The sequence below is a fragment of the Paramisgurnus dabryanus genome, chromosome 4 (assembly GCF_030506205.2).
Source record: "Paramisgurnus dabryanus chromosome 4, PD_genome_1.1, whole genome shotgun sequence".
NCBI classification, from domain to species: Eukaryota; Metazoa; Chordata; class Actinopteri; order Cypriniformes; family Cobitidae; genus Paramisgurnus; species Paramisgurnus dabryanus.
This window is the reverse complement of record NC_133340.1, coordinates 23,444,938-23,460,671: the sequence shown is the minus strand read 5'-3', so window position 1 is coordinate 23,460,671 and position 15,734 is coordinate 23,444,938. Positions and strand designations below refer to the sequence as shown.

General features: G+C 38.0%; 1 protein-coding gene across 4 annotated transcripts in view; it reads left to right on the top strand.

The window, feature by feature from the left end:
• Positions 1-15,734, top strand: part of inpp4b (inositol polyphosphate-4-phosphatase type II B) — a 160,791-nt gene that overhangs the window by 19,393 nt on the left and 125,664 nt on the right. Inside the window, exon 1 of one of the 4 annotated variants that reach the window (XM_065295212.2) lies at positions 9,454-9,607. The exons of 2 other annotated variants lie outside the window; for them this stretch is intronic. In XM_065295212.2, the coding sequence (XP_065151284.1) occupies positions 9,596-9,607 (12 nt within the window). In that variant the 5' untranslated portion in view covers positions 9,454-9,595. Of the gene's footprint in view, positions 1-9,453; positions 9,608-14,573; positions 14,825-15,734 lie in introns of those variants that run through there. One more of the 4 variants, XM_065295213.2, reaches the window with a different exon arrangement.

Here is a 15,734-nt window from a genome sequence, read left to right as displayed (position 1 = left end):
TTTGTACAACAATGTACGTAACATCTTGCTTAAAATGAGCCACCAAAGCTATGCAGACAATTTCATCTATTTTTTACGTTGTATGTTTAATGTTAATCTTTCCCCAAGCGCAAACTTTATACATACAGTAAAAATGTCCTCATGAATGTGTAGAGGTGAAAAGTGATGCATTCGGTTGTTAATTCAGCTCAATTGTAAACGGCCGCAGAGTTTTACAAAGCGGTGGATATTAACAACGATTTGGATGTCTGCTTCTTGATTTTATAGTGGTAGAGAGTGGCAGGGCTCCAGACTGAGAGGGAACTTGGCCGAGTGGTTGTTAGACAAATGTGGCAGTCACTAAAATCAGGCGGCTGGTGAATTTTTTTTATGTGCAAATGGGAGCCGTGGGGCGGAATCTCTGACAGCTGTTTTTTAACGCCGTGTGAAGTCTATCAGTTATAAGTGCCGTGGCGCAGATACGAGGCTTGTGGGGAAAATGCACTTGGATGTGGCAATTCAAGAAGCCCTCAAAGCAGCACGCTGGAGTCATGGTGATCTCGTATCCTGCGGTGCATGAAAATGGTACGGTATAAAAACAAATGTGAATGCAAAGAGTCCTGAATAAGTTACTTTGAGCATGATGTTAGCAAAGTAGGCAAAATATTCATGCAGACCCTCTAAAGAGGTGAGGTGGTACCGTATAGCCAAACCGCAAAATCTTTATACATACTCTTTCTTAAGGGGAGCTCTTAAGCAATTTTACAAGCACCCCTCCCTTTCCTTCGTAATCCCCTTAAGATGGGATTTGTCTGGATCAATTTTGTAATGCATTTTTCATTTTGAAATGTAATTAGGATGGTGTCTCATCGACCTTTCCCCCACCCGTTGATCGCCAGTTCTTACGGTATCACCTGTATGTGCTCGCACGTTTGTAATGCTGGGTCACGGGTAAATTCAATAGTTGGCTAATCTAAGTGTTTTCTTAATATCCAAGGAATCTGATTCTTTGGGAAACGAAATTCTTTCAAAGGAATTCCGATCACTTCTTTCTGTGGTTTCTGTGCAGCTGTTTGTGAATTGGAAAACAGTGCAATTACTTGTGTTCAATCATCTGTGATTTCATCATTTTATACATAACCTTTTCTCTGAATAATTAAAATAAAATACAAAACAGAATTGGCAATGGGAGTCTGTTTGTGTGAGAACAAAGAAACCAAGTCTTAAGTTTTGTAATATCTAAAATAACACATAATAATGTCTCTAAACTACACAGGGTCATAAGAGGAATTGCTTGTCTGCCATATCTACAGTATGAACAGCTGGAATTCGGAAATCTATGACGTCAAAGTAGAATTGAAGCACCGCCCCATAGCCAAATACAAGGACCACTTTTGTAGCCCCGCCCACAGCTTCGCGTGACACACGTGTGTCTCAACAAGTAAATATGTCTTTAAAGATTGACAAATGTAACCAAAATGACTTTTAAATACATTTTTTCTGAGAGACTTTTATTTTGACGCGGTGATCTGTTATGATAGACTGGAAACGCATTTTCGGTTGTGGAAGAACCGCGGGGGAACAACACAGAAGCTAAAAACTTTAATTCGGAGGCTTGGAACATAACATTACATGCGTGGAAAAAGTTTGCTTTTTAAGAAGTTCCAGCTCGTGTGGGGAGTGTTTGTTAACTTTGTGTACACGGATTTATTTGGAAAGAAGTCGATGCTGGATTTGCAGAGAGACTGTGATTAAAAGCACCACTTATATTGGATCTGACAACAATGACACAGCAGTATACACAGTAAGACATTTTACTTTATTTGAGTTACTGCGTTTCACTATTGCTTTGTTAGAAGAGATTGCTTGATATGTCCTGTTGTAACATCCGTGTCTAAACACGTATGTTTGACTGTTTTAATTTACTAAAAACATTAAACGATTAATAAAGGTACAACACTTAACAACACGACTGTAATTTAACGGTAGTAATATACAGTGTTATTTATAAAGAAGGATTTATCAGCCGCAGTTTAGATTCTGATGCCCGTTTACTGTGTTGTATACGGTAATTTAGGCGAGTTACGTTTGAAAGGTCAAACACTCAACAAAGCTTATTTTTTATCATATAACTGTGGTATTTAACATTACGTGAATGTAAAAGCAACTTCACAAGCACAATCTAATTATACAAAGTTATTGATAAGGATTTATTAGCCGCAGTTTAGATTCTGATGCGCGCTTACTGTGTTGTATACGGTAATTTAGTCACGTCGAGTTTTGTTTCTACTTTAATATACGTATTGTCATTTATGTGTATCATATTTAGCACCCAGAATCTTTTGTGGCTCAAACATATTTGTGTTCGGCTGCTATTTTTATCACATTAATGTTTTTAAAACATTTCCCCACATGTAATGACGGGGAATGAAGCTGTCCAATCATAGCAGTGGGTGTTTACGTCCAGGTCTTTAATGCGGCTCACCCCTTCAAACGAACCATTTCTCCAGAGAGCCACTAATCCATGTTACAAAATAGCCTATTACTTATTGTTTTTGATGTTTTTGAATGTAAAAACCACGCGGACATCAGAAGTAGACATCAGGCAACAGTATAAAACAATAAAATCGACAAATTCACTGCCCCTTTAATTGACGAGTTGACGCGTCAATGGCGGAGAAAGAGTTATAACTAGTGATGCACTGATGTATCGGCCCACCGATATGTATTATGTATTGGCGCACCACCGATATGTATCGGCCCACCACCGATATGTGTCGGCCGGTTTTTGAGGAATTTGAAACCATCGGCAATAGCTGAGGCAGATACCGATTGTTTATTGTTTAACTGTGTAAAGGCAATAGTTGCATTTCTGTTGCATAATCCAGCATTTAAAAAAATCATCAAAATAATTAAATACTGAACATGGATCTATTTAACATTCAACTGACCAACATGATAAGAGACAGAGAGGCACAAAGTAAGATATAATTTTTTGCAATTTTTGGTCTTTTTCCCATCGCACGTCTGACAAACTATAATTTGTATAGATTTTATTTTGGTTTGGGAAGTAAATAATTTGATGCAGAAATAAACTAGTTGATAGGCCAACTGTATAGTATTGCATTGAAGTGTTTAATATCGGCATCGGCAATGGTTGTCTGTTTAAATTGGTATCGCCCATCCCCAAATTCATATTGATGCATTTCTAGTTAAAGCCCAACTCAGACTAAGACCAGACTGAGTTATTGTAATTATAAATGGTGCGACTTACTTTGTTTAAACCCAGCTCAAGTCATTTTTAGTGATTTACTGTTTTCTACATAATATCATCCTATTCTATGACATTCTGTGAAAATATAACCTTGGTATCTTTAATATTGACTGAGTTAGGTCATGTGAAAGATTGAAATCAAACTTAGATGCTCTTCATCATTAGATTGAGACTTCAGCCTGGTTTTCACAGACAGGGTCACATAGAGTTAGATATAAATTATTAAAATCCCAATAGCAGACCACTAATGCACAGCTGCACAGTTACTTCAGGAAATGCACTTTGTCTTCAGTATGACACACCAGGTGTCAAAGCAAATGCTTACACGCACCAAAGCTAATAATATTCCAACAGATGACTCTGGGTCTTTGTCTTTACATACATGTAGGCACTATACATACAGGTTTGGTGTTTTAGATGTGTGCATCACTTAACTCATGTTTGATTTAAACCATTATGTAAATAGTAAAGGCGAGATATTAATAATATGTCATGCTGCTGATAGTCATTTTGAGCTGGTATTTACTGTGTCATTTTAAAGCGATTGAAAAACAGACTATGAAACAAGCATTGACTTTTCCCTTCTAAGCAGAATAGTCTCATCTGAATAGGACAATATTTTCAACTGAGCCACACATTTACAAACATTTCTTTAGTTGGACCTCTTGCATGTCAATGGTGCTGTTATGTTGATGGATGAAGTGTGTTTGTGATGCCTCTGACCATCTGCTTTATGTGTGTATGTACAGTATGCAATAATCTCATCCCTAAACTCATCAAAGTCTCTGAGTTAGCAGATGTCGACCAAATGTATTGATGCTGGTAGGCCTGTGATGAGATTATCAAGAGTGTGAATCATCAATGATTGAAAGAATCATCAAGAATCATCATGTCATTGTTATTCTTATCTACAGTACTCACCCCCCCAACCTGAATATAATACTTGACACTACCAAAAACAGGGTGCACTTATCAAGCTGCCTGATTAAAGGAAACCTGTACAGCACAATGTCTCTGTGAAACACACTGCCATCATTTAAGTGTTAGAGAGAGAAAGCGAGTGATGAATGAGATAAAAGCTCTTAAACTTTGAACTCTGAAAAGCACAAAACACTTTAGTTAACACTGTGTGTGAATTCAAAATGTATCAATTGAGTTGGACGGACAAACGGACAGACAGACAGACAGACAGACAGACAGACAGACAGACAGACAGACAGACAGACACAGAGACAGTCAGACATAGAGACAGACATACAAACAGAGAGACAAAGACAGACAAACAGATAGAGATAGACAGACAGACACAGACAGACAGACAAAAAGAGACAGACAGACATGGAGACAGACATGGAGACAGTCAAACATAGAGACAGACATGGAGACAGTCAAACATAGAGACAGACAGACAAACAGAGAGACAAAGACAGACAAACAGACAGAGATAGACAGACAGACAAACAGAAAGACAGACAGGCAGACAGACAAAAAGAGACAGACAGACATGGAGACAGACATAGAGACAGTCAGACAAACAGACAGACAGAGACAGACAAACAGACAGAGATAGACAGACAGACACAAACAGACAAACAGAAAGACAGACAGGCAGACAAAAAGAGACAGACAGACATGGAGACAGACATAGAGACAGACAGACAAACAGACAGACAGAAAGACAGAGAGAGACAAACAGACAGACAACGACAGACAGACACACACAGACAGAGAGACAGACGGACAGACATAGACAGACAGACACACACACAGACAGACAGACAGACATACAGAGACACACATGGAGACAGAAATAGAGACAGACAGACAGACAGACGGACAAAGACAGACAAACAGACAGAGATAGACAGACAGACACAAACAGACAAACAGACAGGCAGACAGACAAAAAGAGACAGACAGAGACAGTCAGACATGGAGACAGACAGACAAACAGACAGACAGAGACAGACAAACAGACAGAGATAGACAGACAGACACAAACAGACAAACAGAAAGACAGACAGGCAGACAAAAAGAGACAGACAGACATGGAGACAGACATAGAGACAGACAGACAAACAGACAGACAGAAAGACAGAGAGAGACAAACAGACAGACAACGACAGACAGACACACACAGACAGAGAGACAGACAGACAGACATAGACAGACAGACAGACAGACACACAGACACACACACACACACACACACACACACACACACACACACACACACACACACACACACACACACACACACAGACAGACATACAGACAGACATACAGAGACACACATGGAGACAGAAATACAGACAGACAGACAGACAGACAGACAGACAGACAGACAGACAGACAGACAGACAAAGACAGACAGATATGGAGACAGACATGGAGACAGTCAAACATAGAGACAGACAGACAGACATAGAGACAGACAGACAGACATGCATGCAGACAGACACAGAAAGACAGACAAACAGACAGACAGAAAGACAGACAGACATACATACAGAGACACACATGGAGACAGAAATAGAGACAGACAGAAAGACAGACGGACAAAGACAAACAGACATGGAGACAGACATGGAGACAGTCAAACATAGAAACAGACAGACAGACATAGAGACAGACAGACAGACAGACAGACAGACAGACAGACAGATACTGTGGATGGATGGATGAATCGGATGGATGGATGGATGGATACTGTAAATAGATGATAGATATTGTGGATGGATGGATGGATGGATGGATCGACAGGAAGGTAGATATACTGTGGATGGATTGATGGATGGATGGATACTGTAGATAGATGGATTAACAACTTCTGACCATTATAAAGCAGCTAACTGTAATATGTCATGTTTCTGTTAGCTTAATCCAACAGCTGTCTGTCTGATTTGCCAAGAGATGATTGCTGTGTTTTAAGAATACAAACACTACACCACTAAACATGCAAAGCTGTGTTTAACCACCCCACCTGATGAGAGACCTGCAGACAAACCCCTGCTACACCCAAACCTCCCATACAGTACATTATGTCCCCTGCTGATTTAAAGTTGTAGGTAAATCCCTTAGAAAGAGGCTGTCAGATTGGCCCTCTGTACCTGCGAGCCTGAGGTCTGAGAGTTCAATTTGATTAGCTTTTACCCAGCATGCCCCTGTCCTCCCAGTAAGTCCCAGTAAGGTTTGTATGTGGACTGAAGCTAAACCTGAATTGTGTAGCAAGACAGGCACACAGGAAGGCACATTCAAATATCTACATCTAATTACACGCCTCACTGGATTGTTTGATTGTGATTGGTCAATCCCGGCGTTCTGTGGTCAGATATTTCTGTATAATGACCGCTACGCCGTATAATTGACTATTGACCCGAGCACATGGTGTCATAATAATATAATACAATAAGTCGCTTCAATTTATTTGGAAAGTAGCTGTATAATAGGTAGAGTCATTATCATGCGGGTCATTATCGCAAAAATAAACCATTTTGGAGGGATGGGTTAGTCCTGTTATAACAACTGGTTAATTTTACATACAGTACATCTTCACTTTGGTAAAAAATCCCTTGGTGTGCTGTTTGTGCAAAGGGGAGGTACAAGACGAGCAATTTAGTTGCATTTTGCAATATAGTTCCTAAATGTATTTTGAGCTAGCAAAAAACATAAAACTGTAGTTTAAGTTTATTTAAAGGTGCCAAAGAATGCATTAAAATAATATGTTAAATTGTTCTCTGATATCTACATAGAAGGTATGTTACTTTATTAACTCATTCACCGCCAGCCATTTTTTTGAAAAGTTGCCCTCCAGCATTTTTGTGGTTTTCACAAAAGTTTCACAACATGCCTTTCATGAATTTTTTTTCTAAAAATATCTAAACATACAAATATATCAAATGAAAGAACAGACCCTTTGTTTTCAAACAATCAATAAACAAACAAACAAAATTAAAAAAAAAACTTTTATCCTATTAGGGCTGTCACTTTTGTGAAAAAATCATTTTCGATTTTTAATATACAAGTGTTCATTGAATCGATTGTAAAATCGATTTTCCATGTCTAAAAAAGACGTTTCCATTTTCAACGCCAAATAACAGACAAATGTAAAGAGAGCGCCTGAAACGCACAAGTCAGCAATATTTCTTGTTCATTGTCATTAAGTTTCGTGCAGAATAAAAAACAGCAACAGTAGTGCAACATTCTCTAAAAAAATATGCAGCGTGGACTGCTGCCATAAATGAAAAACATTACTGCAGGCTTCAACCGGCTGCTTTTATGATTTAGGCAATTCAAAACTTATTTTAAATAATGATTCGATTCATTTCAAACAAATGTTCAAAAATGAAACTTTAAATAGACTTACTTGAAGTTGAGAACATGCTGTGTATTTTTTTATTAAACGTAACCGAGACTTAAGCGGGACTAGGCAGGCATAATGAAATGCGCAAAAAGGCTAGGGCCATTACAAATTATTGGTCAGGAAAACAAGTCGATCAACATTTTAGGGGTCAAGAGCAGAGCGCTTTTCATTCACTATATGTCCATCTTTTGAGAAGACGCACTCCGACCGCACTGATGTCCCAGGGAAACTCGGGTACTTCGTTGCCAGCTGCGTATTTCGTACTGCCAATCTTCCATCACAAAAGCGGGTCGCTGTCAGCTCGCAAGGGTGGCTCCTTGTCATAACTCATCATCTCCTGTAAGGTCACAATTTCGACGCTCTCTCGTGTTGCACAGGTTTATTGACGTTGTCCTCCATTTTCTTTGCAAAACACTAGATGCAGCGATTGAAAGCGTGAAACTTTAGGTGCGTAAAATTGCTGGGTATTTTCTGTCTAGCTTTCGCACACATACTGCACTATCGGAATTCTTTATTTTCTTTTTCTGCTTGTTTGTGAGTTTTGTTACATCTATATTTTTAACTGTTTAATTCTTTTAAAATTAATAGTGTACATATTTGGTTAAAATCGATTGCCTATTTTCGTTTTCGAAACTTTTTTTGGTTGGTCCGATCGATTGTGCAATCGATTTTCGAACGAAAAGTGACAGCCCTATATCCTATCTATATTTTTTCTCTTCTTATAAACTCTTAATATCTGTATTTTTCTTTAAAAATATTTTTTATCAAAAAGCTGAAATAATTATAATATATTATAATATTTATAATAATTATATCATATATTATAATCATTTTGTGAAGGAATTTTGTTAGAAATCAGATTCAGAATGATTATCGAAACATACACAGAGTTTAAAATTAGTAAATAACGTTTTTGCTTCAGTTTTTTTTATAAATTGGGTAAGTGCATCTAGTGGATAATCACGGTATTGCAGATTAATACTGTATATAAATTCAAACACAAATTTTTTTATGCACGTTTTCTTTGAATTGACGAGATACCTCGTCAGTTGCAGGGAAAGAGTTAAGTGCAAAAATTATCCACAGACTTTTTACATGTCCATTTACAACCTTATAACTTATTTGAAAGGGTCATGAATAATAATGTTGAGCTCTGCTCTGATTGGCTGTTTCTTAGAGCAGCTTCTTTAGTAGCTCTGTGTGTGTGCAGACCTTATGTTTAAGCCTGTTTTAGATGAAGATACAGAATTTGAGGAATAATCAATTGTCTGTAGATTGTTAATGGGTGTTTCTGAGTGATACGTTTTTTTTGTTTTGCAAAACGTAACTGTAACATCAATAAAACTTCAGCCTATACGCTAGCATATAGCATTAACTAGCATACTATAGTGCTAATGCAAGAGTCACAACTTTGTTTTTAGCATTGTAACAACATTGTACTTAATTTAATGGGTAATTTAATGTTTGGGCGTACGTCACGACTGTAACATCACAGTCGGTGTAATGTTGAGATCTAGTGATCTTTTGCCTGCACAAGGTTTACATGAGGGGGAAACAATTGTATTTGAGGCTAATGATACATCATTACCATGTAAATGACTTTTAAATTTGCCTAGCTAAATACAGTTTCCATTCTACGTCACCTTTAAAGTAGCTTGAATCTGTAACGTTCGCCTCTTTTAGTTCAAACTTGAATTTAAATAGGCCACACCCCACCGGAATTTCATTTAAAATCCCACTTCTCATGAGTTGAAAAGCAGCCAATTTTTTAATTCATGCGCCTGACCCATCTGGAAGGAATAGAAAGTGAGGAGTTATGTTGAGGTGTGCGGCGTGCATGGACACGTTGTGGAATGACTCTGCTCTTCTTCCTGGCATTACCTATTACCTAATGCACGTTAACGCTCTGTTGTGTTTCAGTGTATGGGGATTTTTATTGACAAATCTGCTTTAGGAATAACACTGTAATTGTCGCTTGGATGTTCAAACAGGTATGTGGCTGATGATTCTGCTTTATATATTGTTTACTAGGAAACTATTAGAAACCTTATGGTATTACAGCAAAAGTAAACGCATTACAGTAACGTAAGAGTGTGTTTTTGTGCGATCTTTAAATTTCAGATAAACATGAACTAACTAAGATGTTGTGTTTATACACAAACATCAGTTCATGCTTGGTTGTGATGACATCAGGTTATTGAATAGTGTTTTGTTCACAGTTTTGTTGTCTGAGGTCAGGGATGTTTGTCAGTGTAGTCATTTCATATCTTGCTATATGACTGTATATGTGAAAGTTGCTTTTAGTTTAACTGTTTCTTTTGCTTAGTTGCCCGAGCAAAAATGCAAACAGAGCTAAGGTCATGGGTTGACAGGAAGCACACAAACCGCATGCATATATATACTTAAAGCAATACTCCAGCCAAGTATCAAAATTACGCCGTAATGTATTCACCCTCAAGCAATCTGAGATATATATGTCCATCATTTTTAGGCAAACACATTTGGAGTTTTTTTTATGGGAGAAAATGGGGATCAGGGAAAAAACTCTAATTTTAAAGCCCAAATAAGTGAATCCATCCTTCACAGAAGTAATCCACATGGCTCCAAAGCGCTAATAAAGGTCTTTTGCGGGTAATTGATGTGAAATTGTAAGAATATATATATTATAAAATATGGAAATATCCATATTTTAAATCTTGGACTCATAAGAGTCACTGCGCAACGTACCCATGGCAATGAATACTCACTTTGCTAAAACTCTCGTTTTAGTCCAAGATGGCGCCGTTGATTTTGATATCATCGGCAGATAAAATGAAAATAATGGAGCAGTGGATCAAATTGGTTGTGAAGCCACTTTTTTCGAGGTGCTGACTGTATGTATTGGTGTTGTTTACATTTGGGTTAAAATGTAGGGTTAGACTATTTTTGTCTTGTTTATCTTGGGTTGGTCTTTAAAAAAAATATTTATGCACATCCGGTTTCTGTAAATGTTGTTTGGGTCATTTCGGGTTGAGTACCTTTCTTTGGACCCGAGAAGACCTTAAGTGCAAAAGGTACTTCAACCTACAAGTTAGCTTTTTGTAGAAATGCTGCTTTCAAGAACCTTTCAAGAACCAAACATTTTTCTTCTATGACTTTAATGACTTTTATTTTTAAAAGTGTATATTCATATGCAACGATTGTTAACAAATAAACACAATAATGCCTGTTAAACATTATTGGAAAATGTTTCTAAATCTGTTGTCAATGATATGGAAAAATGAGTTATGTTGTGTAGGCAAACTCAAATAATGGACAGCAGTGTGTTTGCAAATCTACCAAATAGACAAAAATAGTATATCTGTGCTATTAAATTAAACAGTTGAAGTCTGTGCTAGACTTCAGAAAGTAGTGGCTTTGGCAAAAAACATCATTATACTATCTGTATTTGCACAATAGTCGAGTGTGTCATGAATGGATTCGTATTGTAATGAAGATACGGCCTTTCAACTCAAGGTAGGAGTTCAACGGCCTTGAATTGAAATCATCGCGAGCCAAGAAATCTTCACTATAACTCGAAACATCCTTAAAATGTTGTGGGAAATCTCTTTCAGAAGACTTCATTCATTACCAAGGTTTCATTTTTATGGCTGTAATTGAAATGCCTTTTAATTAATTACGTGAAAAGAATATAACGTTATGACAATAACGGCTGGTTTGAGTGCTTAAGTCTGCACATAAGAATGGCTTTTTAACTTTAAATGTGGTGTACATGAAAGGTAAATTCTGAATCATTGTGTTTAGGTTACAATGGTGGCATTTTGCACAAATTTGATGTGACCCAGGATGGTGTAAGCAGGAACGAAACGCAGAGATTCTAATATTGTCCGATCGGTTTCAGGCCTCATTTATATGTGGAAATAAATCTGATATGAATCGGATACAGTACATGCATTTGCAATGTAAACTGACGGATCGGAAAATTATTCATAAAAACATTATTTTTTTTGCTTAATTTATTTTAGAGCAAATTTTATTTTAAAGCTCACATAAAACAGTGTTTCTGCTCATCTCATGTTAATCCTGAGTACCTAGTATTACATACTTGATATCTCCAAAGAGTCTTTCGTTTTTATCAAATTTATAAAACACGGATCACCTGTACCAAATTATTCCGAATAAACCTGAGCTCGTGGAGGTGTACTCCGGGCGGAGCAAGTCACAAGCAAGCACTACCCATACCTCACGGCAAGTCGTGTTATAGTCTCAAAATATTTGATTCATGTATTCGTGTTATTGATACAATTTCCCGCTGTTTTTCATGCCACTGGAGCATGAATTTCTATAAATCGTTTTTTGTGTCTGTGGCACGACTTTCTTTATCATCTCATTTTTTTTTTCCTATTTTTTAATCATTGTCGCTTGGCATTAGGGTTAGATTTGAGGTTGCGTTAGGATGTAATTTTATGCATTGGTTTCTACATGTTTTTCTTCCGCTTTTAAAACTATTCTTGCTTGGAGTTGGGGTTAGAGTTGGGGTTTGGGTTAGGATGTCATAGAAAGTGATTCTAACCACAACCCCAAGCAACAATGGTTAAAAAGTTGGAAAAAACTACGAGAAAACGAAATATAAAATGAGACCATAAAGAAAGTTGTGTCACAGATACAAAAAACTATTTATAGAAATTCGTGCTGAGTGACATGAAAAAGACATTTGTGCTCCAGTGGCACGAAAAACATCGGAAATGCGTGTCAATAACACAAATACATCAATCAAATATTTGGTGACTATAACACGAATTTCCTTGAGATTGGGTTGGCAAGTAACAAAAACAAAACATTATCCCACTATCTCTGGATAACTTATGATTCACTACATGTTCGTTTCGTTTGCATTATATGCACTTACGCAATGATTGGCAACAAAACAAATGCACATTTGTACCGGCCCATTCCCAATTCCAGAAATCCAGCGTTAAACAACACACACGCACAAACCCGCTGCTACCCAAGATAAACAAACTATACCAATTGTTTCCATTGGGTTCTTTGGTGATGTTGATTTCGTGTCAGCTCTTGGTTGGTGCGTGTGTGCGCTATTCCGGTTAAAGTGCCCATATAAGGACTTCCACAGTACTTCCTGCACTGAAATTGCCCATGAAAGAAAAACAGCAAGATTGTTACGTATGAATCTTTCATGTTCGAAAAAAACTTTCTGGCAAAGTGCATTCGGCACAGAAATACATCCAACTACTTCGACACTATGTTCAGCATGAGGAATCCAACTCTTAACTCTTTCACCGTCATTGACGAGATATCTCGTCAATTAAGAGAAAACGCTTCCCCGCCAATGACGAGATTTTCCGTCTTTCCGCAATACTGCTATTATCCGCAACTTTTTAAACTCGGAAGTATTGCCCTATGGCAAGCGGCTGCATGTCCGTGTCTGTTTTAAAGATCGCTCTGAATGGGATCTCTATGAAAAGTCCGTCACAAAAATGGAATTATCTCTGCTTTTTGCTCAAAATGTGGTGTTTTTGCAGAAACCTACCCATATTCAAAAGCTGATTACAAAAAAAAACACTGAAGGTAGGATGTAACGTTTTTTTTTGTTTGAAAGCAGAGGGTCTGTTCTTTCATTTGGTATATTGTATGTTTATATATTTAAAGAAGAACATTTTCTGGAAGGCATTAAACTTTGGTGAAAATCATGAAAAACGCTGGCGCTGGCTGGCAACTTTTTTTTAAAAACGCTGGCAGTGAAAGAGTTAAACAGTATTAATAAGTCAGTATGCATGAAATAGCTTTAGACCCCCCTTTAAAGTTATTCTGTAATACAGTCGTATGCAAAAGTTTGTGCACCCATGACAATTTCCATAAATTTATAGACTGTTTCAGCAATAACAACATAAACAAGCGGCTTTTGTGATCATCACGTAACTTCGGGTAAACTCCGCGAAGAATAAATAACAACAGAGTCCTTTTAAAGTAGTTTATTTATATAACAAGCAAAATAAACAACACGTAGATTACACAGGAACCCAAAACATTTGTTATTTTCAATGAGGTATTTGTTTAAGACTTCAGTTTCAGCAACTAGTCAGACCATTAAACAAACAGAAACCGAAAATAAAGTTCGGACCAGACACTTATCGCGTCACCACATGTGCGCCCGATGAAACCGTCTATAAATATTTCATTTTTTGTTTCATTTTGATCTATCAAATAAAGGACACAGTAATATTTCAAGAGTGAAATGAGTTTTATTGGATTAACAGAAAATGTGCAATATGTATCAAAACGAAATTATTTGGGGGTGATTTGAAGCGGGCTGTTCATTCTCGGCAACCATCAAACCTTATGGAACTGGGGATGTTTTCTAAGGAGGAAAGTTTGGGGGTGTGCCCAAACTTTTGCATACGACTGTAAACTTGTGAAACTTGTGACATTTTGGCTTTTACGATTTAAATGACAAAAGTCAAAAATTGTGACAAAAACATGTAGCTTTAGATCTATTAACAGGTTTGTGTGAGGTTTAAGGGGTTGGACATAAATATCATCTACATAAAACAATGTTGTGTATGTGGGATGTCTACATGTCTACACTAATGTAGTAAAACCGTGTGTGTGTGTGTGTGTGTGTGTGTGTGTGTGTGTGTGTGTGGATTAACTTTAATCCCATAAAACCGTAATTCCTCCAACTGTAGAGCGAAGGAGAGAAAACACACATTTCACAGTGTGTGTGTTTTTGTGTATATTGTCAATACAAGTAGCGATAAACCATTGACCTCAGTTACCGGTTACTGTTTAACTTTTCAGCTTTCAGTGTGAGACATTATTTCTCTGTTTTACCACTTCTGCTGTCTCTCTCTCTCTCTCTCTCTCTCTGTGTTCCTTCCTTAATCTGTATTACACGCCTCCCCAGCTTTTCGCCCTCCCCTTTCTTTCTACCTCTCTCTCTCTCTCTCTGGCGTTGACTCAGGTCTGCAGAGGTTTATTCAGTCAGGTTGTGTTGTCGCTCCTGCATGCTGCACCCTCCGCCGGCGCACGCTTGTGTGTGTGTGTGAAGGTTTGCTCGCCCCGGCTGGAATGAACAGACGAGTGGGAGACTGCACATGCTCCAGACCGGCGCTTGTTAGCAGGGGGTGTGGAGAGCCCCTCGCTCATCTGCCCCGTCACACGGCACCGCTCCGACACTTCCTCTCTGGATCCGTCAGTGCCGTTCTCAAGTGAGTCTCCAGGATGTCAACATGTGATGAGGAGGCTTATGTGTGTGTGTGTGTGTGTGTAGGTGCTCACGCAAGGGTTTCTGATTACTCGAGACGCAGACGTGACTCAAACTTACGGGTTGGAAATGACTGTTGTGATCAGAGTGGAAATACGTGGGATTTGGAGTGTCAGATGTGCTGTCTTTGAAGAGCCACATGTGTTTTGCGTGTGTGTGTCTGTGTTTACTTACATATAGTTGGCGACAAATTGTCCAACAGAAGTGAGCTCATTCCTGCGGGGACATGGAGCATTGGGAAAAACGATTAATTTTAATATATACAGTGTGTGTTTTTGAATTGTATGTATGCAGAAGGTTTTCTTTTAATGGTGGGTGTTTGGGTTTGTCTGTAGAGAGCATAGTTAGCCACTGTATATTAAAATAATAGATGGCTGTGGCATGTCCTTGTTTAGGTAGCTAAGTAAATGTATGTGTATGATTTATAACGTTGTGCCTTGAGCGTGCACACGCTTCATCCGGTGTCAAATAGGGGGACACAAGCAGAAATTTGTTTTTGATCCTCGACCTGTCAGAAAAGGAAAGCGAATTGATCGTAATTCATGAATGTCATTGATCTCACTCGTGTTAAATGTTTGTTTTCAGTTGATATTCCTCAGATGCTCTGGTTAGTATTTGAACCGCTCTATTTGCAGAATCAATTCAGACTTTGTTTTGGTGATATTTTCAGCATTAAGGCCAAAGTATGGTCAATTTTTTTACACGTATGCAAGGGTCTGTGTACAGTGCACGTGACAACATTTTCGTCATTAGGAGAGTCCGTGTGTACTGTATGTGCATCGGTGGATTTTGGATACGTTGTATGCACAGGTCGCGTATGCGTCAAACGACTGTGTACGTGTCAATTAAGCTAT